At 37.3% G+C, this 27,237-nt stretch overlaps 1 protein-coding gene across 1 annotated transcript in view; it reads right to left on the bottom strand.

The window, feature by feature from the left end:
- LOC149153429 (protein RAE1-like) overlaps positions 1–27,237 on the bottom strand; it is a 357,670-nt gene that overhangs the window by 152,894 nt on the left and 177,539 nt on the right. The window contains exon 7 of the mRNA XM_089443820.1: positions 9,995–10,072. Coding sequence (XP_089299946.1) covers positions 9,995–10,072 — 78 coding nt within the window. The remainder of the gene's footprint in view (positions 1–9,994; positions 10,073–27,237) is intronic.

Here is a 27,237-nt window from a genome sequence, read left to right as displayed (position 1 = left end):
TTGGTAGATAATGATCAAGGAGCATAGTTTGAATGCCTTCTTCAATTGACCATAAATATAGCAAATGTCTTATATAACGTGAATATATGCTGGACTTCCAAAGATTCGGGGGTGATCCACACTCGACTTCTTTCCTATGAATACTTCTTTGGGTGTTGTATTATCAACACTCTTATGAGGACTCATATTTTCAATGTCACAGTTGCTTCATCCTATAAGAACTTTGGTAGATCTTGATCAAGGAGCATAGTTTGAATGCCTTCTTCAATTGACCTATTCTTCCTTTCGGCCAATCCATTTTGTTCGGGATAATAGGGAACAATGAGCTCCCTCTTAATATCAACTTCCTTACAATATGCAATCAATTCCTTAGAAGCGTATTTCCCACCATTGTCAGATCTTAGAGTTTTTATCTTTCTTTCGGTTAAGGTTTCCACTTTAGCCCTAAACTCCTTGAATTTATCAAATACTTCATCTTTGTCTTGAGGAGGTAGAGCCATGTCTTTCTAGAATGGTCATCAATGAATGTTACATAGTAGAGATGACCTCCAATGTCAGACATAGGCCTGCACACATCGGAATGGATGAGGTCTAATATCTCTTTAGACCTAGTTTCACGAACTCCAATAACCCTAGCATTATCAATACTGAAGTTTTTTTCCCAAACCAATACTTTTCTATCAATTATAAACAAATATTTCCCTTTTATCTTCTAAACAGTAAAAAGCACACTCTTTTTCAAACCTGGAACATATAGTGTGCAGCTTCGATCCATTATCGAGCTTTAATGATGTAGATCCCAACCCTCTAACAACATAGTCATCAGTAAGAGAACCTTTAAGAGTAGCCAAGAATCCTTGACGTCTTTGACCTTGTTGAACAGCTAGTAGATGACCTTCTTGATCCATCTTCTAGCAATGTTGTAACCCAATTTTATGTAGTTCACCATAGAGGAAGAATCCATGCCAACAAAGTGATCTTCGACTCTTCTAGACCTTATAGTTCCGATACCATGTTGGAAAATCAAAGTAATTATATTAGGGTTTGATTCTCCTTTCTTGATAATTACTTGTGAGTGTGTTGGCTTCTTTTACTTCTTTATTATCTTATCTTTCATCAAGCAATTACCATATTATGTGTGTATGAAGATCACAAAACAAGAGACACAAGATATAGGCACATGCTAAGGAAAAACCCCCCTCGAGGGGAAAACCCAATCAAGATAATTCTTCCTTTAAATAGTATTCTTTGAGACTCTTCACCCTAGACCAAGACCAAACTTTCCCTCCACACCAAGTCAACCTCCCAGATCTTCGACCCCTTCCAGCAACTTCGACTAAGCAATAGCTTTCGACAACAGCGAAACTTAGGAGACTTCAATCTCCCAATCCAGACCACGAAATAGAGAGAGAGGCACCAAAATTTCGATTTTTCCTTTGTCCTTAGACTTCCCCAAACTTCCATTCACTTCGGCTTCCCGCAACAAACTTCGCACTCTTTCCTACCTACAAGAGAACTTTGTACTTTTTCCCAGCTATAAGAGATTTCGAACTTGTGTGTGAGAATGATGCTCCAAATGAATTCAATGAGCTTCCTTTTATAGGCTTCATACGGGGTTGAATAGGGCCCTTAGGCCGACTTGATCTTCTTCTAGGCCAACATGGTGTGGAGGTTACATAAATCATCTTTGACTCAATACTTAACCTTTTTACATGATTCAAAAGCCCAAGAAGGGTCTCTTTAAAAGTACAATGACTCTATTGACTTAGAATAAATCCTAGAAGTCCTCAATGGGGACTTTGACCTAAAACATGGTGACCCAAGCATGAAACCCATACTTTAATAAGTCACAATAATAATAATAATAAAATATTTTCTTTATTCTTTTGATAAGAACATTACATGATGACACAAGTACATTAATGAAGACCGAACATAGTTACATTTTCCAACACCTCATCCATTGGTCTACTAGTACTCATCATCCAAACAAGCTTATCGATATATCAATATGTGAATAAATGGAAAGAGGTCGGAGCCTGGGAGCACATAGTGACAGTGAAAAGACACATTTTGTTGCATGAAGCGACAGAGATTTTGCTCAGTGCAGCAAAGAAATCAATCTCAGCGAATTTGTGGAGGCCACCGCCATACTATCTAGCTGAGAGAGAGTGTTATAAATAAAGTATATATAAAAATAATAAAAATAATGTAAATGACATTATAATGATTAATGATTAATTAACTAATAATTAGTAGTGAAGAGGCATGTCTCTAAATAGATGATTATTTGTGAAGACATACCTTCCTAGGTATATAAGCAGGCCCTCACCCTCAATGTAATCATCTCACTTCTATTCAAATATTCTTATATATAATATAGTGTCCTATCATGGATATTCTTATATTTAATATCTTATGAAGTAGTCTGTGTTGAGAAACCTAGGGGCAACAACATGAGATGATTTCTCCTCTAACGATAATTGCTTGTGATGTATTTTTAATTTTCTTAATTAGCTTCTTCTTCACTTGTTTCTTATTAGTGTTTTCTTCATCAAACAGCTACAAAACCATAAAGAACAATAAGACAAGGACACAAAATATAGGCGATCATCAAGTGCCAAAGCCTCTCCAACCTAAGAGGAAATCCTACAAGAATTCTTCTTCTTATAGAATCTTCAATTGACAAATTCCAAGACCTAGACCCTTGACCAAGAACCCCTCCAAGACCAAGTCAATGCTTCCTCTTTGAATAGCTTCTCCTTCCAACAACTTCGACCTACTCAGCAACTGCCACTTCAAAAACTGCAATTCCAACTTCGACTTGCCCAGAAACTACAACTTCTCTGCTTCGCTTGGGTAGATTATTTCTCCTAGACAACTCGACTTCCAAAACAGCTCTTTTTGACAACCTAGCTTCACTTTTGCAACTCGGCTTCACTGCAGCAATATGTGCCCTAATTCCTTCGCACGTGTGGAGAGAAGTAGCCCAAAACCAAATCCAAAATAACTCGACTTTTCCTCCTTCCTTTGTCTTCCTCTTCTTTGCACTTCTTCTTGTCCTTATGATCGAACTTATGTGTGAGAGTAAAGTGTCTCCAAATGAGGTCGAAGTCTTCTTTATATAGGCTTCTCATAGGGTCAAATTGCCCCTTTTAGGCCGACTTCAAGTGTCCTTAGGCCAACTTGATGCTTGCATTTTGACATGGTCTTGGAGGGTCTTTTGACTCTAATTTGACTCAAATAATTTTTCTTTTACAATATGTAACATGCCCAAATGGGTCTTCAATACATGACAATGACTCAATGAATTTATGACAAACCTAGAAGCACTCAAGGGGTGCTTGAACATAAAATAAATTCTCTTAAGCATGAAACCCATGCCTCGAGACTTACAATAATAAATTTATTTTTCTCTTTTCATTAAAAACATAAAATCATAATTACATATGTCATTATGAAGACCAAACCTAGTTACATATTTCAAAAATTTGTTGAGTGTAAGAACTTTGCTCGTTACATTGGTATTAGAGTTATTCAATCCTTTGGTCACTCAACCGCTGCACAGAGCCAGTCTATCCGGCCTTTGGCCATTAAGTTTTCATCAACCTTGTTTTCATTGTAATCAAAGCATTTCGCTACACAATTTCTTGGAGGTTCTCCATTTTGCTTTGAGGCCTTAGGCCATAAAATTATTAAAAATTATTAAAAAACAATTAAAAAAAGGTTTAAAAAATTATAAATCTATATAAAAATAGAAGAAGAATTAAATTTATATATATATATATAATAAAAGGGAGATATTCTTTTTAATTATAATTGAGAAAAATTGGAGTATCTAGAGCTTTCGAAATTTGTGAAGACGTTCCCTAAATACAAGAAATTTGAAAATAACGAAGGGAGAACGATTTTCCTATTAAGGTATTTTAATTACTCATCACGAATTATTTACATTAAAAGCGATATTTATATTAAAAGGGAATATCCAAGGGAAAAAGGTTAATATCTTTATTAGCACAAACAACGACGAAAATTACATAAATATTAATTTGGCGAATCAACTATTAATTTCATATGCCAATGTAGGCGAAACAATAGATATTTTTGGTAAAAAATATGAAATTAATGATTTACAAGTGACAGTAGATCATTACGAGTACATATCACAATTTTGTGTTGTAACTATATATGACAAAGAGGTTGACATACTTCTTGCTCGACTTTGGTTTAAAGAATTGGGTACGTTCATGTTAAACATAGAAAAAAAATGATGTTTTCTTATAAGGGAAAGATGATCACATTCTGAGACAAGATAATGAAGTCAGAATTGATAATGCTCTCATTAGAAAACTTTGAAGATGTTACAAAATTGATGCCTTAAAAAAATCAAAACACAATATTAAAGAAGCAAAAAGGACTTGAAGTGGTCACATCCAATAAAAACGAAGAAAATTCCTGTTTAAAAGATCATATCCAAAAACTACTTGCACAAGTCAAAAAGTGTAAAACTAAGAAGCATAGGTTAGAACAAGATAAGGAAAGTTCCAACAAGAAGCTCAATGAAAGTCTATCAAAGAAAGAATAAGAAAATTTATGCTCAAAGAACCTTAATAAAAAATTATTAGAACAAATCAAGTTTTAAAAGATGAGAAGCTTGAATGCAAAAATAAAGTTGACTAGAAAAATGAGGAACTCTTACATCTCACTCAAATTAAGAAACTTAAAAATGATAAGAAATCATTGAACAACAAATCAGAAAAATATATCATGAAAGTAGTGTCGAAGTCTTCAATCCAAGTTGAAGAAAAAGATACGAAGATCGATCCAATCAACATCACAAATCAAGGAGTTAACCAATCTGTCAAAGTAAAAACATATTTAAATATTGCGGTTTAGACGATCAATATTTCAAGTGAAGATTCTATAACCAACTCAACTACATTAGTATCTAAAATAAGTCAGGAAATTACCACACACATGTTAAAGGAAGGTCAAACAAGAAGAACTCTTCATCTACCTCTGAATCACAAGAACAGACACCTCAATCGATCTACGAATCGATATCACTAAGAACATAAACAACAAACTTATGTTTTGAGGAACTCTGAAGTTTGCACAATTCAACCCCATGATAACAATTCATCACAAGTTTCCAGTAACTACAAGATTCCACAAAAGATTGATCTAAGATTGTCAGATCCCTTCTCAATTTGACAATTTTACTCATCGCTCGAAGGATCCTATCATCATGTATCAACAAAGATGACAACTAGAAGAACTATGAAGAATACTAATAGATTACAAGAAAAAGAAATAGATGACACGCCTTGTCAACGATACGCTTTGAGGACAAAGCTTTTTCAAGAGGAAGGCAATGTTATGAATAAAACATATATAAAAATAATACAAATAAACTAAATGACAATGATAATCATTAATGATTAATTAACTAATAATTAGTAGTGAAGAGGCATGTCTCTAAAGATATGACCGTTTATGAAGAGGTACCTGCCTAGGTATAGAAGAAGGCCCTCACCCTCATTGTAATCATCTCACTTGTATTCAAATATTCTTATATATAATATTGTGTCCTATCATGGATATTCTTATATTTCAGATCATCTGAAGTAGTCTAATGAGTATAAGAACTTTGTTCATTACATTGGTATCAAAGCGTTCCTCTGAGTATACAAACTTTGTTCGTTTCAGAGAGACCATACACTTTTGGGTGCCGCAGGGCATGGGAACAGCCTTACGATTCAACCAAGAACTCAGTCGTACAATTTCTATCAAGTTTTTCCTCAGCCATACAATGTACAAGCAGCAGGCCATGAGTAGAGGATGTCACACGGCAATTGTATAGGGTCGTAAAATAGTGCCATACAACAAGCAGATTGTTGGGGGGTTTATCTTTCTCAGTGGGCCAGTTTTCCTAGTGTGAGAAGCCCTTAGAAGTTAGGAAAAAATTTAATTAAAAACTGATTTGAAGGACAAAAAAAAATTAGCTGCGTATATGGAAATTTATTTTTCTTCCACTGACTTGTTTTTCTAGCAATTCTGTGATAATTCTATAATCTGAATTTCGCTGCCTTAAAATTAACATTCAGCCAGTAATTTTTCTTCAGATCATAAGGAAGTTAATCACATAGGACTTTGGAAAATTTTAACAACTATGTAGATATCATCATCAATACAATTAAATGTTAAATGGTTACGCTGTCAAAGACCCCAACTCTCCGCTTCAAACCAAGGTAACCACATCAGCAATCAAGCTGACTCACCAAATAGAGGAAACAACTGACATGTGAAAGCTCTCTAAGATGCTCCATGAACTGAGATAGTGAGTCCAAGGCACAAAGACCTCATAAAGAATGTGAGGGACTTCCTCCACAAGCCTAGGAAAATGTAACACAGCTCCCAATGCAAAGCACTATGCCCCAGGCAAGTGTCACAATGCCCTAGGCAAATGTCACAATTCCCGATGCAATATCACAACTCTCGATACAACATCACAACTCTTGATGCAATCACAATGCACAAGTACTAGTCACAACACCCAATGCAAGTGCTACAAAAGGCAAGGTTACCACACCCAAGATGGGCTTTCTTCAAAAGTGATGATAATTGCCTCCAAAAGTGTCAAGAGGGGGTTTACATCTTCTAAACAGTTCAATGACCCTCTTCAATGCAAGGTTACCACACCCAAGGCAGGCTTTCTTCAAAAGTGATGATAATCGCCTCCAAATGTGTCAAGAGGGGGTTTACATCGTCTAACAGTTCAATGACCCTCTTTATTTTTATCCTGTCCTAACCTGACCATGGTCTGAACATCATTAACTTTAATTACATTCAAAAACCTCCAAGACAAGATGGATTTCAAAGGACTCGAAGTTAGGTGTAGGTTAAGTGATGAGTAAAGAGGTCTTCCCCTTAACTTTCAAGAGCCAGGATTTATCAATTGATGTCCCACATGTGCGCCTTTAGAAGGAACACTTAGCATTAGGTTACCATGCCTTGAGCCTATTTTCCTCTTACTACTTTTTCCATTTTTATTTGCTTGGTCCCTCCTATTCTTTTCTTTCTTCTTGTATTTGAGAATGGGACTTGGGGATATTGGACTTTATAGCAAGACAGCTCAGGCAAACAACTTAACAATAATTGCTTCCACCTCAAGCATTTTAGCTCTTTTTTTACATTTTTAATTTTATGTAGGCATTTTCATACATCAGATTTCATTTTAGACCTTGCTACAATGACATGTGGTAAGTCAATCAAAATATAGGAAAATGAAAATGTATGAAAACTGTGCTGAAATGACAAGTGAAAACTAGCTAGTGAAAAATAACATGAATCACCTTACCTAGGTTGTTAGTGTTACAACTCGATTCATAAGGTAACACACTTATCTAGAGGTAAATTATGAACACACCGTAATACAGTCTAGTCAAAGACAATAATTTAGAGTGTTATGGACAATGGTGTGAAAAGCGCGACCAGGATTAAATCGGCGTGGGGAACGAATCGGAAAAAATTGGAAAAATCGGGAAAAAATCGGAAAAAAGCGGGAAAAAATCGTTTGGTACAAAAATATTCATTTTTTTCATTTTTTTCATTTTTTTTAATATTTAAACCATCTACAACATAAAATAAATACATTGACACATAAATATGATAAAAAAACTAATATATAAGATGTTTAATATCATTTCGAGCGCTAAAATCACACATAACATTGAATCATGTCCTGAATAGTAAGTCCTGACTCCTGAGTCCCAACTCAGCCTCAAAATATCAACAAAAAATATGATAATGTATCTCATCATGTCATAATGTCATATACAATAAAATGAGGTCTAATCCTATTGATTTCCTCTGCCCCTCTTGCGAGAAAATGCCGCAGCTTTCCCTTTCCCTCTAGATGTAGATGTTGGTGCCTGTGCTGGTGGAGATGGCAGTGGAGTCTGATGTGCTCTAGACGCTGAAGAACTAGAAGTAGGAGCTATAGGAGGTAGACCACATCCTCTACTGGTGGCAGGGGTAGCCCGAGCAGGTGGTGTCACCTGGAAACATTACAATCTCCCAATCCTGAAATCCTGAAAAACTGATAAGTCTGTTGGATTTTAAATGAAATCTAAAATTCTACTTTCTCCATATGAAATCCAATGAGACTGGAAACACTCTCAAACATCCTGAGTCATTTCATGGTAATGTTAAAAATTTAAGTAAAAGGATGAAAATGAAGATTAAGGAGAATGTCACTTTTACTTTAAGAATTTAACATTACCATGAATAGCATATCCATACTAGGGCCTAGACTTGATCATTAAGCTGCCCCACTCAAAAATTATTTGTTTCTTTCAAAAAAAATTGCATGAAAAAACCCAAATGACCAAATGAAAAACCAAATTTTTTTTAATAAAATCGTGCTGTCCCGGCAACCCCGAGCTTTTTTCGGAAAAAATCGCGCTTTTTTCGGGAAAAGCGCTCTTTTTTTAAAAAAGCGCGCTTTTTCAGAAAAAATCGGCAAAAAATAGCCGATTTTTTCGTGTAAAAAGCGCAATTAAATCGGCACGGGAAAAAAGCGCAATTTTTTCAAAAAAGCACGATTTAATCACACTTTTCACAACACTGATTATGGACCATTATAGAATACACTGATAATCACCATGTCCCATCACCCATTTTCAAAAGGCAACATCATCATGCATGAGAGGAAGAGCATAAGATACAACATTTCCTTCTACAATCTCCATCAAAAAATATCATCATGAGAGTCAACTGAGTAAATCCAAGGAACATCTCTAGCAAATATCCATGGATAACCACATGTCTCATCTGTGGAACTGTCGATTGTGATGAAAATCACAAGTGAAAAGGTCCTCTAGATACCCCTACATGTCAGGGGATAACAAGGACTTCAGTAACTACCCACCTCCACTAAATCCTCCCCCCATGGATATTCATTTCCTTTGTTCTTTAGTTCTCCATAATACTTAAAAATAATCACATTACCACTCCATTTACCTAATAGGCTAATCCATGTTATTAGGCTCTAGTCTTTGGATCTTCTCAACATATGACAGATATGATTTTATCATGTTTTTGTAGGAGCTTCATTTTGCATTTCACTTGTATTCTCTTACGGGCGTACTTACCAATCCCATTGACCCATCTATAGTCATCTGTTAGACATTCTTATCTTAGGATATTCTTCGTTTCCCTAGCTACAGTTTGGAGAGCTCGAAATTGTACCAGCTTGTGATAAGCTGTGAGTATATACCTGCACTTCATGTCTTATGTATCAATTATGTGGTTTACCTGTCCAAAAATTGTGTACTTACTGATTTGATTTACAGCTTGTATTTTCTTCTTGATTAGGTAATTTCAAGCACATGTTATTTAAACTCATTCAACATAACATAGGGATGAAATTGTCAAGTGATTTAATATATAGTTTGAAGATAGCAAGGGCAGATTTACTGCTGTAAATTCTGCTGGGCTACTGGCATTTCAGATCTGTTATATACAAGGAAAAAGTGTGCCCGAAAACTTATAACTCATTAACATTGAAATACATTTGTTTGGTATCTCTTCTCCTGAGCTGCCTAGTGATTTGGACTGCAGTGAAATGAAGTATTTACCACTGCTTGTTGCTATAATTAAATATTTCAGATCAGCTCAAAACCTTGTGTCAGCTGAAATTTCAAATTTGCATTAATTGCCCTGAATCCAAAATTTCTACACTATCATCACCTAAAAAGCTCCTGCAATATACCATATTTCATTAACCAAAATGATGACCATTTATTACCGTCTGCAATACTTGGGGTAACATGAGACACACCAATAGCCCTTTAAATGTAAGACACGGAAGGATATATTATAAAATCTACCTGTATATCAAAAACAATAACATATAACTTGTCCAAATCCAATGCCATGTGAACCTTTTAATTCCCTGCATAAGGGAGTTTTTATTTAAGCGCTGACTAACCTTCAGCCTCTGCTTACTGTCCTTATCCCAGAAATTGAATGCTCCATCAGATCCTGCGGTAGCAAAGGTTTGATGAACCTGCAGTTTTTGGACAAAGCAATGTATCATATTTTATAAGGGCTAAGAAAGCCAAGGGATCATAAATGACATCAAGAAATTCAAGAAGCTTTATATTTCTTCTTGCAGCTAGTATATCATAAGTTCAACATATCATGTCTTTCCTATCAAATACAAACAGATAAAATTAGTAAAACATGCTACAAGATCTAAACATCTAAAGAAAAGCTCTAGAAAAGTGAACAGTTGCAAAAAGTTGGACGAGGGTGCGGCTTCCTTAAAGAGGGACAGCATGAAACTTTCATCCTCAAAATCTTAGGAAATATATAAAAAACAAACTAAAAATAGAAAATATAAAAGTATAAAAAAATATTTAACTTCTTTTTCAAAATAGTAATTTATAAAAAAAGTTAAAATGATAAACATATTCAACAAACTAATAAAAGTATCATTTAAAATATTAAATGCAACATCCAAAATTAGCCTTGTTGAATTGGCTGTATGTTCCAAAATATATAATAAGCTACATAAAATTCACCCGGCTCTCAAATTGAAAAATGAAATATACACATAAAGATTCAAATTTTGTTAGAATTTAGAAACTAGAACATTTATATGATACAATTTCAATCATTCAACTAGTTACTACTTACTACATAGTAGTAATACATCAATGCTGATCGAATGACAAATACACAGGAAAACAGAACCATAAACAGCAGTTTTCTCATTAAGTCATCAAAATAAAAATGCATTACATAGACACTGTGTCACTGCTACTATTGGTGGGAATGCCAATGGCAAATACAAAACAGGGTAGATACTAGAACCATAGATGGAAGAATCTCATAGCTCGTGATTGTACGTAGTCCTCCTAAATGTCAAAATCATCAAAACTAGCATCACTAGCAGGTGGAACACTAGCAGAACCAGATAAAATTGAAGGAGGGCAGACAACATCAATAGGGGCATTCCTCCCTTTCCTTTGACATTTTCTAGCTTCCCTTGCTGATTACAATGATTTCTGTGAAATGAGGAAGAAAAAGGACTGCTGTAGGAAAAACTCTTGAAGTCTGATTGACAAATCCACATGCCCAGCACTTGGAATCCCTTTAAAGCTGCAATGTAACCCTCAACTGCCAGCAAGACACATTGGAGATCCAACCTGCTGAATAAAATGAGAAAAAAAGAGGCACAGGTCACCTTTACTGAGATCTACAAATTTTGCAACCACTGCTACTTAGAGTCCCCCTCATCAACATTCACAGGACAGGGAGTCTCCAAGCTAAATTGTTCAAAACGATATGTGAACCTCCCTTGCTGCAGAATCATTCTGAACCTTGACATCTTCCTTCTCATCGGTGGATTCATCATGGTTTTGCGACTTCACAAATCCTGAGAGCATGACTGCTGATATTTCTTCATTCACTTGATCTTCTTGCTTTTGTTTTCTTCTCCAGACCTTCTTGTACCTGATATTAGAGTTCTCCTTCATGGAAGATTCCATCTTGTATCTGCAGTCACGAGCTAAATGTCCGTAGTTCTGGCATTTGAAGCACTCTATATGGTACCTGAATAATAGAGAAACTAACATATACTTTCTGCTGATGAAGCCATTTGAATATATGTCTTGTGTGTTGGAAATACTAAGGGGTGAATTAGTGTTTCACTTCAATCAGTGAATTTTAACTTCACATAGCATTGATTATCATTAGAATTAGATTAAAACATAAGTTACCATCACACCACAAAAATAGATAACAACACCATTCAACAATGCACAACATCAAAGATAGTAGACACAAGATTTTTTGGTGGAAACCTTTCTGGGAGACAAACCAATGAACACTTCTTAATATAGGTCTTCAAAATTTACATCAATTAGGAAGCTTCAACTTCCAAAATTTTCAGCATCAATTGAAGGAGGCTCCAACCCCCTGATTTACAGGCTCAACCTGAAGGAAGCTCCAACTCCCTATTTTACCAGCTCCAACTGGAAGGATGCTCCAACCCCCTGATTTACTAGTTCCAACTGGAAGGACCAATGTTGCACGAAGCGGAAGCGTTTTTTGGAAGCGGGGACGCGGAAGCGTCATTTTCCAAAAATCTAGGAAGCAAAGCGTTCGCGGAAGCGTCTGCTATATATATATATATATATATATATATATATATATATATATATATATATACTCAAAACAAACATCCCAAATAGCAAATTAATTGTAGAAGACATGAAAACATGCATATTTTTGCATAAATCAAGATAGATATGGCATCCATGATTCCATTGTAGTTACTAGTATGTACAACAATCATCTATATTCTAGCTATTACAAACATACATCAAAAACATGAATTAGAGAAATGCTTTATAAGGAAAAATTGGAAAATTCATACCACAATGGACATACCTGGATAAGAGCATCCTCTAATTGCTCTAACCGCAACACTCCATCCTCCAAATTGGGCTCCTCTAGATTCTTGTCCCAAATCAACAGGTCTTTATTAGACTTTGCATCTTCACAGTAATGGGACAACAATCGCAAGTTCTAATGAACATAAACTCTCTGCCCGGTCTAAACTCAACCTGTTCCTTTTAACACTGTGGATGAAAGAATAAGAGCTCCAACACCTCTCTGCAGAAGAAGTGTTTACCACCTGCGATAGCACCCGCAATGCCAAAGCCTATAGAAGTGGAGTACTCCCTCCATGCATGTTCCACCACTCAAGAGAAGAAAAAGTCTCTCGATCTTTAATTGCATGCATGCTCCCAAATGGACCAGTGTTAAGCGTATAGTTGCTCACCTGTCTTTGTACCAATGCAGCCTCCTCCTCATCAGGGATTAATTTACTCAATGCAGCCAATATTTTTTGTGAACCTCTTGATCTTGGTGTGGTTTTCGCCTGCTTCCCTCCCCCCCAGGTGCTGGTTTTGAAAGCCATGATGGATGATAGTATTTAGGTGTCAAAACATATGCTAATGCATGCAATGGAACATTTAGCATTTCCCATCGATTTTGCACCTCTACACGAATATAATTGTACAAGGTGGTATCTCTAGGCTCAACAATGTCTTTAATCTGCCCCAACATGCTATCCATTTGCTCATACACCTCCCCAATTACTGGTCGATCTGAATCTGCAAACTTGATCATGTAATAAATTGGTTTGGTGAATTGCAAAACATATTTAACCTGTGCCCAAAAGTAATTGTCAAGAACAGTGTCCTTGACTGCATTAGCACCATCTATGTCAGTGTTAATTTCATCCCATGTTTCAGCACACACCAGATTAGTTAAAGCTTGTCTCACCTTCACTAGCCACCTAAAGGTGAGGTAATAACTAGCAAATCTTGTCTTTGCAATTTTAAGCAACTGCAACTTGGAGTAAGTGCCATAGAAGTAGTTTACCCTTGTATACCCTGTGATGAATTTAATGAGCTGCTTCCCTCTCCTGTAAAGCTCAGTAATCCACCCACATTCTTTTTGCTTCACAATATCATCCATCAAAAGGTTCAATGTGTGAACCAGGCACCCAGACCAAAAGATGTGTGGATGAGTACGCTCAATAATTTTTCTTGATGCCTTACAATTTGTTGCATTATCTGTGATCACTTGAACCACATTATTCGGACCAACATCTTTGATTGATTTCAATAGGAGATCTGCAATGTTTTTTGCATATGTAGTGATGGAGGAGGAGTCATGACATGTAATAAATACTGCACCACTAGAAGAAACACCAAGAACATTTATCAAATGTTGGTTTCTAATATTTATCCACCCATCTGATACAATGGATACCCCAGAATCTACCCACTCATTTGTAAAACGTGTCAAAGCTCTTTGAACCTTAGCTTTTTCTCTTTCTAATAACATTGTTCTAGCTTTCTCATAGTTGGGGGCCTTGTATCCTTTTGGGGCTTCATTGATGGCCTTTACCATTTCATGCCAATAGGGAGAGAGAAGCACATTGAATGGTACACCGCAAGCACAAAAAAAACAGACTATCTTTCCACCCACATCATCCCTCCCAGCAACATTAAGGAAATCCCCTATTGTTCTTCCACCTCCAGAGCTTGCAGAAGTACCATGAGGAGATGAGCAGCTACCAAATTTAGAGGTTGCACTTGATTCACAATGAGTTCTTTGTTTCTTGTTTTTTTATTGTGCAGCCATCTCTATTTGGATGTATTTTCTTCTTTCTTCAGTTGAAATGTTTGGGCAAATTTGTACCCCCACAGGACCCTTTTTTCATCACTGTCCAGCACCCCACAAAGATGCCTCCTCAGACTGGTATATGAACCACAATATGGTTTTCCTTCATGACAACCATGAGGGCACACAAATTTGTAAGATCCACCGCCCTTTCCCCCATCAAGTTTGGTCACATAGTTCCACAAGGGTGTTGATGTAGCTTTCCCATCTTGTGTTTCAGTGTCCCCTTCAGGTTCATCCCCTTCCTCTTCAAACCCTTCCTCCTCATCATACATTGGGTCACTCATATTGGGACCACTGTCCTCTTGTGTTTCTTCCCTTCTATTCCTATTCCCCTTTGCCATCATTAAAACCAAGAGTGGAATGATACATAGAAGCCAAAAGAACACCATCTTGGAATATGGATATAGGTGGTGGACAACCTGTACATAAAGGAGCAAGTAGAAACAATGGGAAAGAGTAGGAGAGGGAGGAGAAAAATACAAAAAAATTGTCAAAAAAATAAGGGAGTTTGGGGTTTGAACTTACCTCTTTAGCTCTTGTAGATGAAGTCCTCCAAGCTCTTGCTCCAAGCTCCTCCTCCTTCTCCTAGCTCCTCCTCCTTCACTCCTCCAAGCTCTCCTCTCTTCTCCTCTCCTTTCCTCTCTTCTCTTCTCCTCTCCTCTCTTCTCTTCTCCAACTCTCATAAACACAAAGTCAGAAAATGAGGAATGAATGGGGGCTTTATTCTTTTCATTCCTCACCTTAACCTCACTCTAACCTCACCCTAACCCACCCCCTTTATGCTAACTTAACATAAATTAAAAAATAAAAAATAAAAAATAAAATGTTTTTTTGCCTTGCGCATGGCCTCTTTCCCGAAGCGTTCGAAAGCGTACGGGAAGTGTACGCTTCCTCCTCCAAAGCGCCACGCTTCCAAGGCCCGAAGTGTCGTACGAAGCGCACTTTGGAGGCCTAGAAGTGGTGCTTCCATACCGCGCTTCCAAATTTCCAGGAAGCGGCAAAAAATGCCGAAGCGGCGCTTCCGAATTCGAAAGCGCCGCTTCCATCCAAGCTTTCTAGGTGCTTCCGTACGGGACGCGCTTCGGGGCTTCGAACCACGCGGGGGGGGGCGCTTCGTGCAACATTGGGAAGGACACTCCAATGCCTAATTTTATCAGTTGTTTTTATAATGTCCTTGATAATCATCCCTGTCATAAGCTTTACAATCCCTAGCCTTGTGCCCAAAGTTAGTACATGAATAACAATAACTAGGAAATATATTAGGGTACCTGACTAAAACAGCTTGCCTCAATGTTATTGATCTTCTGAAGACATTCTTCCTTGGAGGAGGTACAGCCCTTTATTGATCCTTGTCCTTGATTAGTTCAGCATTACTTCTTGGAGTAATATCACTTTCAATCATCTTTTGTCCTTCACTTCGATTTGGCCTTTGTGGGATCTTGCTATCAAGTTTCTTGTCAACCTTGTTTTGCGGGAGCTTGAAACATGTGCCTCCATTGCATGGAGCTTTACCTGCTTCTTTTCCCTTCATCTTCAACTGAGCAATTTCTTTATTCTTCCTCTCATCATCCAACAATTTTTCCTTCTACCATTCCTTGAGCTTGCATATTTCAGTTAGGCAAGCATCAAGTTCTCTTTGTTTTTGAGCAATATCTTCTTGAAACCTGTTTTTCAAGACTTTTCTTCTTTCTTTTTCTTCCTCTACTTGCAGTTTTGGAAGGGTGACTTTTTCTATTACTTTGTTAAAATCTTGTATTTTTTCCTTTTGCCTCACTTTCCTTTATGAGCCTGTTTATTTCTGCTAGAGATGCATCCAGTTCCTTTTGCTTTTGACCAAATCCTGCTACAGATTCTTCTAATTGGATTGTCATTTTTTTCTCTTTCTTTTTAGCTTCCTACACTTGAAGTCTTAGAAGGGAAACTTCTTCTTCGAGGACCTGATTTCGCCTCCTTGCCTTGTTAAGATCACATAAGGCTCTGATCAATTATCCCTCCATGTCGACTATTGCTTCTTCTTCATCTAGTTCACCTGAATCACAATCATCTTCATCTTCATCTTCATCTTGACCTGCATACTTCTTTGAGTTGAGATCATGGAGCTTCTTCCAAATATTTTTGGCTAATGAGGATTGATCAACTTTGGCTTTTACAGGGTTTGGTAGAGCACTAAGACTGACATTTATGGCTTTCGTATTGTACCTTCTAGATTTGTAAGTAGATGTGTCTCTAGAAAAAACAAATTGCCATACATCATATCCTTGCGCTTGCAAATGGCCAATCATTCCAGATTCCCATATTTTATATTTGGCTTCATAGAACTCAGAATTTGGTGGACCAACTAGATTCTCTTCAGATTTGGAGACTACTGCAATACGGAGACTTCCTTTGATCATTTGGGTGTGTGGTTCTTTGACTTTCCCATCTCTGCACTTCTGAGATCTTCCTTCAAGATTGAAGATTTGTAAAAGGATGCATATTGATAGGTAGACTCAATTGTGGCAACCCATGAGAGGCATACCATGTCAGGGGGAGAAAAGCAGTCAAAGGAAGAAAGATATATTGCACGAAGTTGAAAGAAGATATTTCGTCGAGGGTAGTAACCCTTTGCTAATGATGTCAAAGGGGAAGAGAAATCAAGAGAAGAAGAACAGAAGCACAAAGACAAGGGGAAAAGTAATCACAGGGGGAGCATGTTTGTTGCCATGAATGACAAAGGGGGAGACTGTTGAATGGTATTGTCATTGATGCCAACATCGGTCCTTGAACGCTTGTAATATTTGTCCAGTTTGCATTGGTTGGAAGCTACAAATGACAAGAAGCCCTAGATGCCCTACACTTGTTGAAGAATTTGCAGATGAAGATTAGTGAATTTTCTCCCATAACCATCGTCATTTGATTCTCCTTGTCATGTTGATTCTAACAGTATATGGCATGCCTCATGGTTCTTCTCGATCTAAGAGAGATGCTCGATTAAAGATGGAAGCCCCATTCATGTGGCCAAAAAGCCCAAAAATGATGTGGCATTATGCTCTTAGATTGGTTTGTTTGTGGCATCTTTATGTCAAAAAATAATTTTTAAATCATAGATGGACCTTTCCCAATCACTTCTTGCTTACTCTATGGTCAAAGGTTTTTTAAATTAATTTTTTTGGGGATTAATCCGGCCTCCAAAAGAATTATTTTTTGGCTCAAAATGTTGAATTTTGAAATCCAAGTTGGCTTCACACCAATCTGTCCAAGTTGGCTCATTCTAGAATGCCCTTTCAACCTTTATATATTGATTCGTCTCTCCCTCCTATGAGCATCAAGTCCAAGGCATTTTTCAACGAAATATCTATGTCTATCTGCGGGCTTTGGACTAGTCGCCAAACTTGAAGAAAGGTTAGAATTGTGGGAGAATTTTTGATGAATCCTCTCTTAGCTTTGGTTATTGGGTCTTCATTGGTCTGAGCATCTCCTGAGCCAAATCCACATTCACTTCATAGGTCATTTTTGCGCTACTCACATTATTTCAAGAATGAGTTTGGGCTAAGCTTCATCATCCCTCTTAGGGCACAGATCAGTGGCATGGTTGGAGCCATTTCAGCGCTCTTTCTGAGACAAAACTAAGGCACTGCTCACACACATCTAAGGCAATTTTTATGGAGATTTTAAGGATTAGTTTAGCCTTCTTTCTTGCAAATATTTTGCCCTTTTCTAAGTCACATTTATGGACGATTTTCGTGGCATCTCTGTGCAAGGGATTAACTCTGTGCATTACATATTTGACCATCCTTGGATCAAATTTGTGGCACCCTTCTGGCACATACCTATCTAAGTTTTCAGACCTCTATGGTAGGGATAGTCTGAACCATGTTTTTGCAATAATACATGTGCAAGTCCCAGAAGTCATTCGCATCCTTTGAAGGTAGCTATTCAATTCATTAAGCTCAGAAGTTTAGCCTATCCAGTAGCATCACCATGGCATAGATACTGAAACTTGCTAACATCTTTGTGATCAATCTATTGGTGACTTTTTCTTTGCTTTTGAAGATAATTCAGTGCCCTAATCTGAAGAGAAATTCGAATCAATCCTTTTCGAGGCTAAGTTTGAAGGCTTCTCAAGATTGTGTGTTGAAGACTCTATCACTATACAAGTTGTCCTAAAACCATTTTTGATCCATGGCAATCAGGGGGATCTCATCGGTGTATCATTGAAGAACCAAGAGTTGAAGTTTCTATCTAGGGTTTTAAAAAGCCCTACAACGGTATTTCTAAAGTAGCATTCATAGTCGGCAATTCTCTTCAAGTCAATGTTGTTAGCCAAAAGTCAAGTTGTGAGCAGCATAGGTAAACATTGGCATTGTATGATTTTGTATTGGGAATTATACCAGAGAAGAAGCTTTGTTTTGTTTGGAGTTACAAGCTTCAATGAAACTATAAAACCCTCAAACCAGTAACAAAGGATAAGCACAGTAAAATAAAATCAGCAGAGGTCTAATCAGTGTCGCAGATAGACATCCTCAAACATCTTACATTCAAAGCATCTTCAGGTACACCAGTGAGATTTTATGTTTCAACTTATTTGGGTATTAGCTTGACAATATGAAAAAGTCAATTCTATAGTTATTGTTACTAAAGTAAAAGATAGGAAGCAATCTTGTGAAGTCTGATCTGAAGCGCACATTGGAAGAAAGGGTTCGATCTTGATGTGCTAAGCAAACTTGAATATTGAAAAGTGCTAGGGTTTTCTAGTATAGTAGAGATCACAATGGTAAATGATTGTTGTTGAGATGCTGAGCAAAAATTGTTATGGACTAGATAACAATTACCATTACTTAATCTTCATTTTTATCCTTTTACTTAAATTTTTAACATTACCATGAAATGACTCAGGATGTTTGAGAGTGGTTCCGGCCTCATTGGATTTCATATGGAGAAAGTAGAATTTTAGATTTCATTCAAAATCCAGCAGACTTATCAGTTTTTCAGGATTTTAGGATTGGGGGATCGCAATGTTTCCATTGAATTTTGTCATGTATTAGGGTATGGAACTCGTATTTAATCAAGAGCACCAATCCCTCTATGTACCTTGATGTTAGTGACATTGGTTGTTAAACTCCTGTATCATGACCCTCCTAAAAATGTATGCATCACTCAAACAAAATCTTGACTTGACATGTTATGCTTGTTCTATCTTATGTTAATGCTTAAAGGGTGATATTAATGACAAAGATCCCTATACAGATACAGAGGTAATGACAAAAATACCTCTGGATATTAATGCTTAGAGGGTGATATTAATGACAAAGATCCTGATTTTCCAACAAGACTAAAAAATTAGACATTTCTTGTGGTGGCAAGAGGGCCAAGCATAAGAAATAGATAATAGATTGACATGTAACTGAATTTTGTATGTACTATGCATGCTAATAGCTATAGATGATGAAGATCTATATTTGAAATCAATAAACTTGTATCATTAATTAAAATTTGTGTAAGAAATATCTAATTTTTAATATATATATATATATATATATATATATATATATATAACGAATCCTACGTGTCTTGTTCTGGGGGGTCAATGTGTCCGAATCCGACACCACGAATCTCGAATCCTACGTGTCTCGAATCCCCGTGTCAGGTGACTTAGGTTATGGTTTGTATTTGATCCATATGTTGAGCTAGGGTTTGCAAGTATATGTTGATTTGTTGCATATTACTGCTAGGGTTTGACAGAGGTACATTGAGATAGGGTTTGTTGTTGATATTCAGAGGTCGGTGTGGTTGATGTGTTGAAGATGACAGAGCTTGTCATGTGGATGATGAGATCATGATGTTAGGGTTTGATACTATTAAGGAGAGTTGATGTTGTTGATGTTGTTAGAGGACTAACAGTAAGAACATTTATGTTGCAGTAAGATTATTTATTTACTTTGATGTTATTATGATTAAGAACAGAAGAGTTAGGTGGATATAGACTAAAAATTGTGAAACATGGTCCGCTTGCTGAATAGGGTGGCAGGGTGGTGCAAGGCAGGAGAGTGTAGTCTCCTTCAGGTTGGAGTATGAGAACACTTCAGGGCAATAGGATGGTGCTAAGGCAGTTCAAAGACTGTGCAAGCCTGCAAGGTGTTGGAGCATCCTTTCAGTCAGAGCTGATAAAGCCAAGGCGTTGGAGCATCCTTCCAATTGGAGTTGGTAAATCAGGGGATTGGAGCATCCTTCATGTTGGAGCTGGTAAATCAGGGAATTCGAGTTTCCTTCAGGTTGGAGCCTGTAAACCCGGGGGTTAGAGCCTCCTTCAATTTATGTTGAAAATCTTGGAAGTTTGACCTCCCTAATTGATGTAAATTTTGAAGACCTATATTAAGAATCGTTTCGTGGTTTTCTCCTGAAAGGGTTTCCACCTAAAAATTCTTGTCTTGGATGTTGTGCAATGTTGAACAGTGTTTTTATCGGTTCATGTGATAAGATGTTATCTTATGTTTTAATCCAACGCTAATGACAATTAATGCCTTGTGAAGTTAAAATTAATTGATTGAAGTGAAACATTGATTCAACCCCCTCTCAATATTTCCAACAATGGGTTATGGGAGCAAATTCACTAATCTTCATCCGCAAATTCTTCAACAAGTGCAGGGCATCAAGGGCTTCTTGAAATTTGGAAGATCTAGTCAATACAAATTGGAGAAATATTAAGAGCATTCAAGCACTGACGTTGGCATCAATGACAACACCATTGAACATTGTGATCTTGAAACCTTGCTTCTAGGGTTTTGATAATGCCTTTGACAGCTATTCCGGACATAAGTCTGCAATCCCTAGCATTATGCCTGAAGTTAGTACATGAAAAAGAATAACCATAAAACATATTGGGGTACCTAGATGGCGTACCTTGCATTGATGTTCTCCTGAAAACATTTTTTCTTGGAAGAGGTTCAGTGTTTTGTTGTTCCTTGTTATCAATTACCTCAGCACTTTCAATCATCTTCGGTCCTTCACTTCAAATTGGCCTTTAAAGGATTTTTCTTTCCTGCTTCTCTTCCACCTTGCTCTACGGGGTCTTGGAACTTGTATCTTCATTGCATGGGGCTTCACCTTCTTTGGCCTTCATCTTCAACTAAGCAATTTCTTGATATTTCTCATTGATTACATGATTTTTCCTTTTGACATCTTGCAATTGCTTCTTCTTCCATTCCTTTAGTTGTTTTAATTCATCTAGAGCTACATTAAGTTCCTTTTGCCTTTGACTAACTTTTTCGTTGTACTTCATAACAAATTCTTCTAATTGACTTGTCAAGTTTTTCTCTTATTTTTCCTCCATTTGAAGTCTTAGAACGGAAACTTCTACTTCGAGTATCAAATTTCGCTTCCTTGATTTTTTAAGACCAGATAAGACACTAAAAAATTCTCCCTCCATGTCGACTATTGCTACTTCATCATCGCCAAATTCTTCAATCTGAGAATCCACTTTATTTGAATCACGATCATCATCATCTTCTTCTTGCCCTGCATACTTCTTTGAGTAGAGATTATGGAGCTTCTTCCAAAGATTTCTAGCCGATGAGCATTGATCCACTTTGAATTTCAGAAAATCTGGCAGAGCACTAAGAATGGCATTCATGGCTTTTGTATTGTACCTTCTAGATTTGTTGGTATATGTGTCTCCAGAAACAATAGAGTACCATACATCATATCCATGAGCTTGTAAATAGGCTTCCATTCTGGATTCTCATATACCATATTTGGCTTCATTAAACTCAAGAGTTAGGCCAACTTCATTCTCTTAATTAGTTGAAATAGATTTTGATACTACTGTAATACTAGAGACTTTCTTTTATTGTTTGGATGTGCGCTTCTTTGCTTTTCCCATCTCTACACTTTTGAGATCTACCTTCCACATGTTAAGTTGCAACTAGATGAGCCTACTCTAATACAAATTGTTAGAAATACTGAGAGGGGGGTGAATCAATATTTCCCTTCAATTAGCTAACTTGTAATCTTAAGAGCATAAATCTTCATAGATCAAAACATAAATCAACAACACCAATAAACAATGCACGAGATTTTTAGGTGGAAACACTTCAGGGATAAAAACCATTGAAAGCTTCCTAATATAAATCTTTAAAAATTACATCAATAGGAAGCTCCAACTTCCAATATTTATCAGTTCTAATTGAAAAGATGCTCCAAGCCTCCAACACCCTAATTTACCAACTCCAACTAGAAGGACACTCCAACGCCATGGCCTACCAACTCTAACTGGAAGGAGGCTCCAGCACCCTGGTTTTATCAGCTCTGACCAAAAGGATGCTCCAACATCCTACACAGGTTCCAACTTGCCCTAGCACCACCCTGCCACCCTAAAATGTTCTCAAGCTTAAACCTTTAGGAGACTCCACTCTTTGCCTTGCACCACCCTGCTTAGCAAGCCACCACTTACCATGAAGGCTTTGACTTTAAATTAACCATAGTGGACCACGTTTCATATATTTTCAGACTGGATACTATTGGAAAATCTAGAGACTTACTTATTATAACTTATTTTCCTTAACCTGCACCAGCTGCACCCCCCGCCCAACACAATAGGCCCTGGGCCGTGGCAATCTGATTTCAGGTTTCAACCTGAAGGAGACTCCACTCTCTGCCTTGCACCACCCCACCACCCTGCTTAGCAAGCCACCACTTGCCCTAAAGGCTCTGACTTTCAATTAACCACAACATACCACATTTCATATATTTTCAAACTAAATAGTAAATACTATTGGAAAATCTGGAGACTTGCATATTATAACTTATTTTCCTTAACTTGATAATAACTTGTGATGTTAGATGTTCCTTAATTACTTCTTAAATTTTGTTCATTAAGTAATTACCAAACAGAAGAATATCCCTAAGAGACTAAGTACACAAGATATAGGCTCTAAGCCAAGGAAAAACCCCTCCAAGGGGAAAACCCAAAAAAATGCTTCTCTTCTTCTTTAGAATATGCTTACAAAAGAAACTTCCAAGACCCAAAGACTCGAGCCACAAACCCTCCAAGACCCAATTCAACCCCCAACAAGATCTTCCTTCAAACAACTTGTAGTACTTCAATACTGCTACAATGCTTCTACAACTTCGACGCCTACAACACAATTTCGGCCCCCTGCAACTGCTTCAGAATTTTAGCCTCTTGTAGTTGGCAACTTCACAAACCCTAGCGAGACAAAAAGAAAGATAATCCTTGACAAACTTTCACTTCAACTCTTCTTCTTCATCTTCCAGCTACTCTTCCTTCACCTCCGTTATTGCAGATCGAACTAGCTTGAGATTAGTGTCTAAATGAGGTCGAGCTCCCTTCTATTTATACTATAAAGCCTTTCTTGATGGTCGAATAGCCCTCCCTTAGGCCAACTTGGTCTTGGGTATATCCATGGCTTTTACAACATAAAATGAATATTTTCCCCCATTACAATGAGTCCAAATGGGACTATGACACATGACCAATATTATTCTTTATCCTCAAAAGACCTAGAATGACCTAGGAGACCTAAACGCATGAAGAACATGCTTTTGACTCAAGCTTGAATATGAAGCCCATACTCCAAATCAAATATAATTTCTATTTCTTTCACTTTTTCTTTCTTTATAGAGAATATACAATGTCATGATTACAATTACATCATAATGTACACCGAACCTAGTTACAATTTTCAACACTCCCTCTTAACTAGGGAGGTATTCATGGTACAATCTCAATCTTGAAGCATTCTCGTAAGAAGAGTCAGATTGATAATCCACCTTTTGTCAAGTATCTTTATATCATAACCAGCAATGTCCCTGAAGGCCATAGCTAGACAAGCTCATCTTTAATTATGAGCATTATGTTGGGAGGTTTTATGTGAGCTGCCACACTACCTATCAAGGTACACACCCCATCTGGACGTCTACAAGGTATGTCCTTTTAGGACTATTCTTGTCTTGGATTCCCAAACCTAGATCCTCAAGGAATATTGGTCCTCTTCAACTACTCTTATCTTGGATGCCCTACCTCATCCTCAAAGAGCATTAGTCACTGGCTTCTTTCCATGGATTCTCCAATCCATAAGAAGTTTCAATATGGATGCTTATCCAATCCTCCGAACTCCATTCCTTCTTTATGATCTTCACTAAGACTTACGGTTGTTAGTCCTAGTCTAGTGTCTGACCCATAAAGACAAGAACTATCCAATATCACTCCCTCTCAACCAGGGAGGAGATATCCACCAAACCAAGCTTACCTCTCAAGTACTCAAGCTTCTTGTTTGGTAATGCTTTAGTCAATATGTCAGCTACCTATTCATTTTTAGGTAGATAGTGCAACTCCACGACCCTATCTCGTACCAAGCTTCTGATTTAGTGGTACTTGTTATTTATATGCTCCGTCTTAGCATGAAGCATTGGATCTTCAATCAGCTTTATGCAACTCTGATTATCGCAATGTATCCAGGTAGGTTTGAGTGGTCCTTCAAACAAGTCTAATAACAACTCCTTGAGCCAACTTGCTTCCCGACAGACTTCACTTGTAGCAACGTATTCAGCTTCATCACTACGCAAAGCAACAGTGTCATGCTTTCTGCTCATACTTGAAACCAAGGAAGATCTAAGGTTTAAACACCCCCCTGTTGTGATTTTCCCATCTGTCTCACTGCCACCCCAGCCTAAATATGTGTATCCCATAAGTTGGATTTCATTCCCAGTGTCAATCAATTGTTTGTAGCAAGTCGGATCCACTGGACTAAACTTTGAACTCCTCATCCTTTACAGATTTGTAATCATAGGAGTCATCATGGGCTTGCAATCCATTATGCCAAATTTCTGAAGCATCTTGATCATACATTTACCTTGACCAAGATATATCTCTCTTGGCTTCTTCCATACTTCTACTCCCAAATAATAATGCATTATCCCAAGATCCTTCATTTCAAACTCAGCTGCCAATTGTTTCTTGCATTCCTGAATACAATGATCTATTCCTGTGGAGAGCAGGTCATCCACATATAGTAGTATGATAACTGGTTCTTCCTGGAACACCTTAATGTATACGTTTGGATCTGAAGTACTCTTGGTAAAACCAATTCTCAAGAGGTATACATCCATTCTTGCACACCATCCTCTTATTTAACCTACAGACATGAGTTTCCCTTTGATTTATTTCAAATCCTTTCGACTGCTCAATGTAGACCACTTCATCAATGGTCCCATTCAGGAAAGTTGTCTTGACATCCATTTGATGGATGTTCCATCCCATAGAGGCAACCAACAAAACAAGTGATCTTATTGTAGTATACCTAGTTGTGGGAGCAAAGGTTTCTTCAAAATCAATTCCTTCTTTTCGTGAGAAGCCCCTTGCTACAAACCCTGTTTTGTATTTATCGATGCTCTCATCGGTAGTGTGCTTTATCTTATAAATCCATTTTGAATTAACTATTGATTTGTCACTAGGCCTAGGGACAATCTCCCATACATTGTTCTTCATTAAGGATTGGTATTTGTCCTACAGAGCACTCATCCATTCTTGATGCTTAGCTACATCCTCATAGGAGTAAGGTTCTGCCTCAATCAGCTTTGTCATGTATGCAACATATCCAGAATAACTCTATTGTCTCTTCCTTTCCCTGGATGTCCCTCATGTTGTATGTCCTTCTGCCTCTTAAAGAGTAGTTTTCAACCAAACATGCCCCTTCCGATTTTCTAGAAAAAATTGCTTGTTCTACAAGCTCACAAGGACGTTCAACATCTTCTTGAGTAGGTCTCGATTCTTGACAATCATTGTCCCTAGAGATATCCTCAAAGATAGGAACTTCTTCTTCATCGGAGTCAACTAGAACATCCTTCGATTTCTTGTAAGCTATGTTTTCATCAAAGATGACATCTCTGCTTACCTCAATTTGACGATCCTCCTTGATATAGATTTTGTATGCTTTAGATGAAGCACTATACCCAATAAAGATGCCACTTAGACTGGTAGAATTTAACTTCTTTCTTTTATTGTTGGGTACATGAATATAAATTGGACACCCAAATATACGAAGATGATCCACATTTGGCTTCTTTCCTGTAAATGCTTCTTCCAGAGTCATGTTGTTGAGGATCCTATGAGGACTTCGATTCTACAAGTAAACAATTGTCATACATGCCTCACCCCATAGGAATTGAGGAATATCTTGATCATGGAACATAGCTCTAACACATTCTTCAATAGTACGGTTCTTCCTTTCTACCACACCATTCTATTCAGGATTATAGGGAATAATGAGCTCCCTCTTGATTCTTGCTTCCTTGTAGAAAGTTATTAATTCTTTCGAGGTGTATTCTCCACCATTATATGACCTTAGAATTTTGATCTTTCACTTAGTTAGGTTTTCCACTTCATTCTTAAACTCCTAAAACTTTTCGAATACCTCATCCTTATTCTTGAGGAGATAGAACCAAGTCTTCCTTGAGTAATCATCATTGAAGGTTACATAGTACTAATGCCCACCAAGAGACTTATCTGCCATAGGTCCACATACATCTGAGTGTATGAGATCTAAAATTTCCTTAGATCTAGTTTCACTACTTGTAAATGATTTCTTGACATTCTTTCCTAGAGCACATACCTTATAGGTTCGTTCATGATCTTCCTTGATTTTGGGGATGCCATTGACCATTTGACTCAAAGATGGCAAAATCTTAAAATGAAGGTCTCCATACCTTCTATGTCATAGTTCGAAAGGACTCATTTCTAAGTGAACCAGGGCTTGAGTTACAGGTGTATAGAGTCTATACAAAGTCCTCTCACGAACCCCAATTACCCTAGCATCATCGATACATGAGCCCTTACCCCAAACCAAAACCTTACCATCAACAAAAGCAATTCTAGTAATCATATCCTCTAGACAAGAAATAGAAAGTATGTTTTTCTTCAAACCTAGAACATATAAGATGTGGTTGAGGTGAATGTTTCCACGTGCCTCG

Source organism: Pinus tabuliformis, chromosome 9 (assembly GCF_031772625.1).
Source record: "Pinus tabuliformis cultivar Carrire ecotype Pingquan chromosome 9, CPIR1, whole genome shotgun sequence".
NCBI lineage: Eukaryota > Viridiplantae > Streptophyta > Pinopsida > Pinales > Pinaceae > Pinus > Pinus tabuliformis.
The sequence above is the reverse complement of the archived record's forward strand: the minus strand, read 5'-3'. Positions and strand labels throughout refer to the sequence as shown.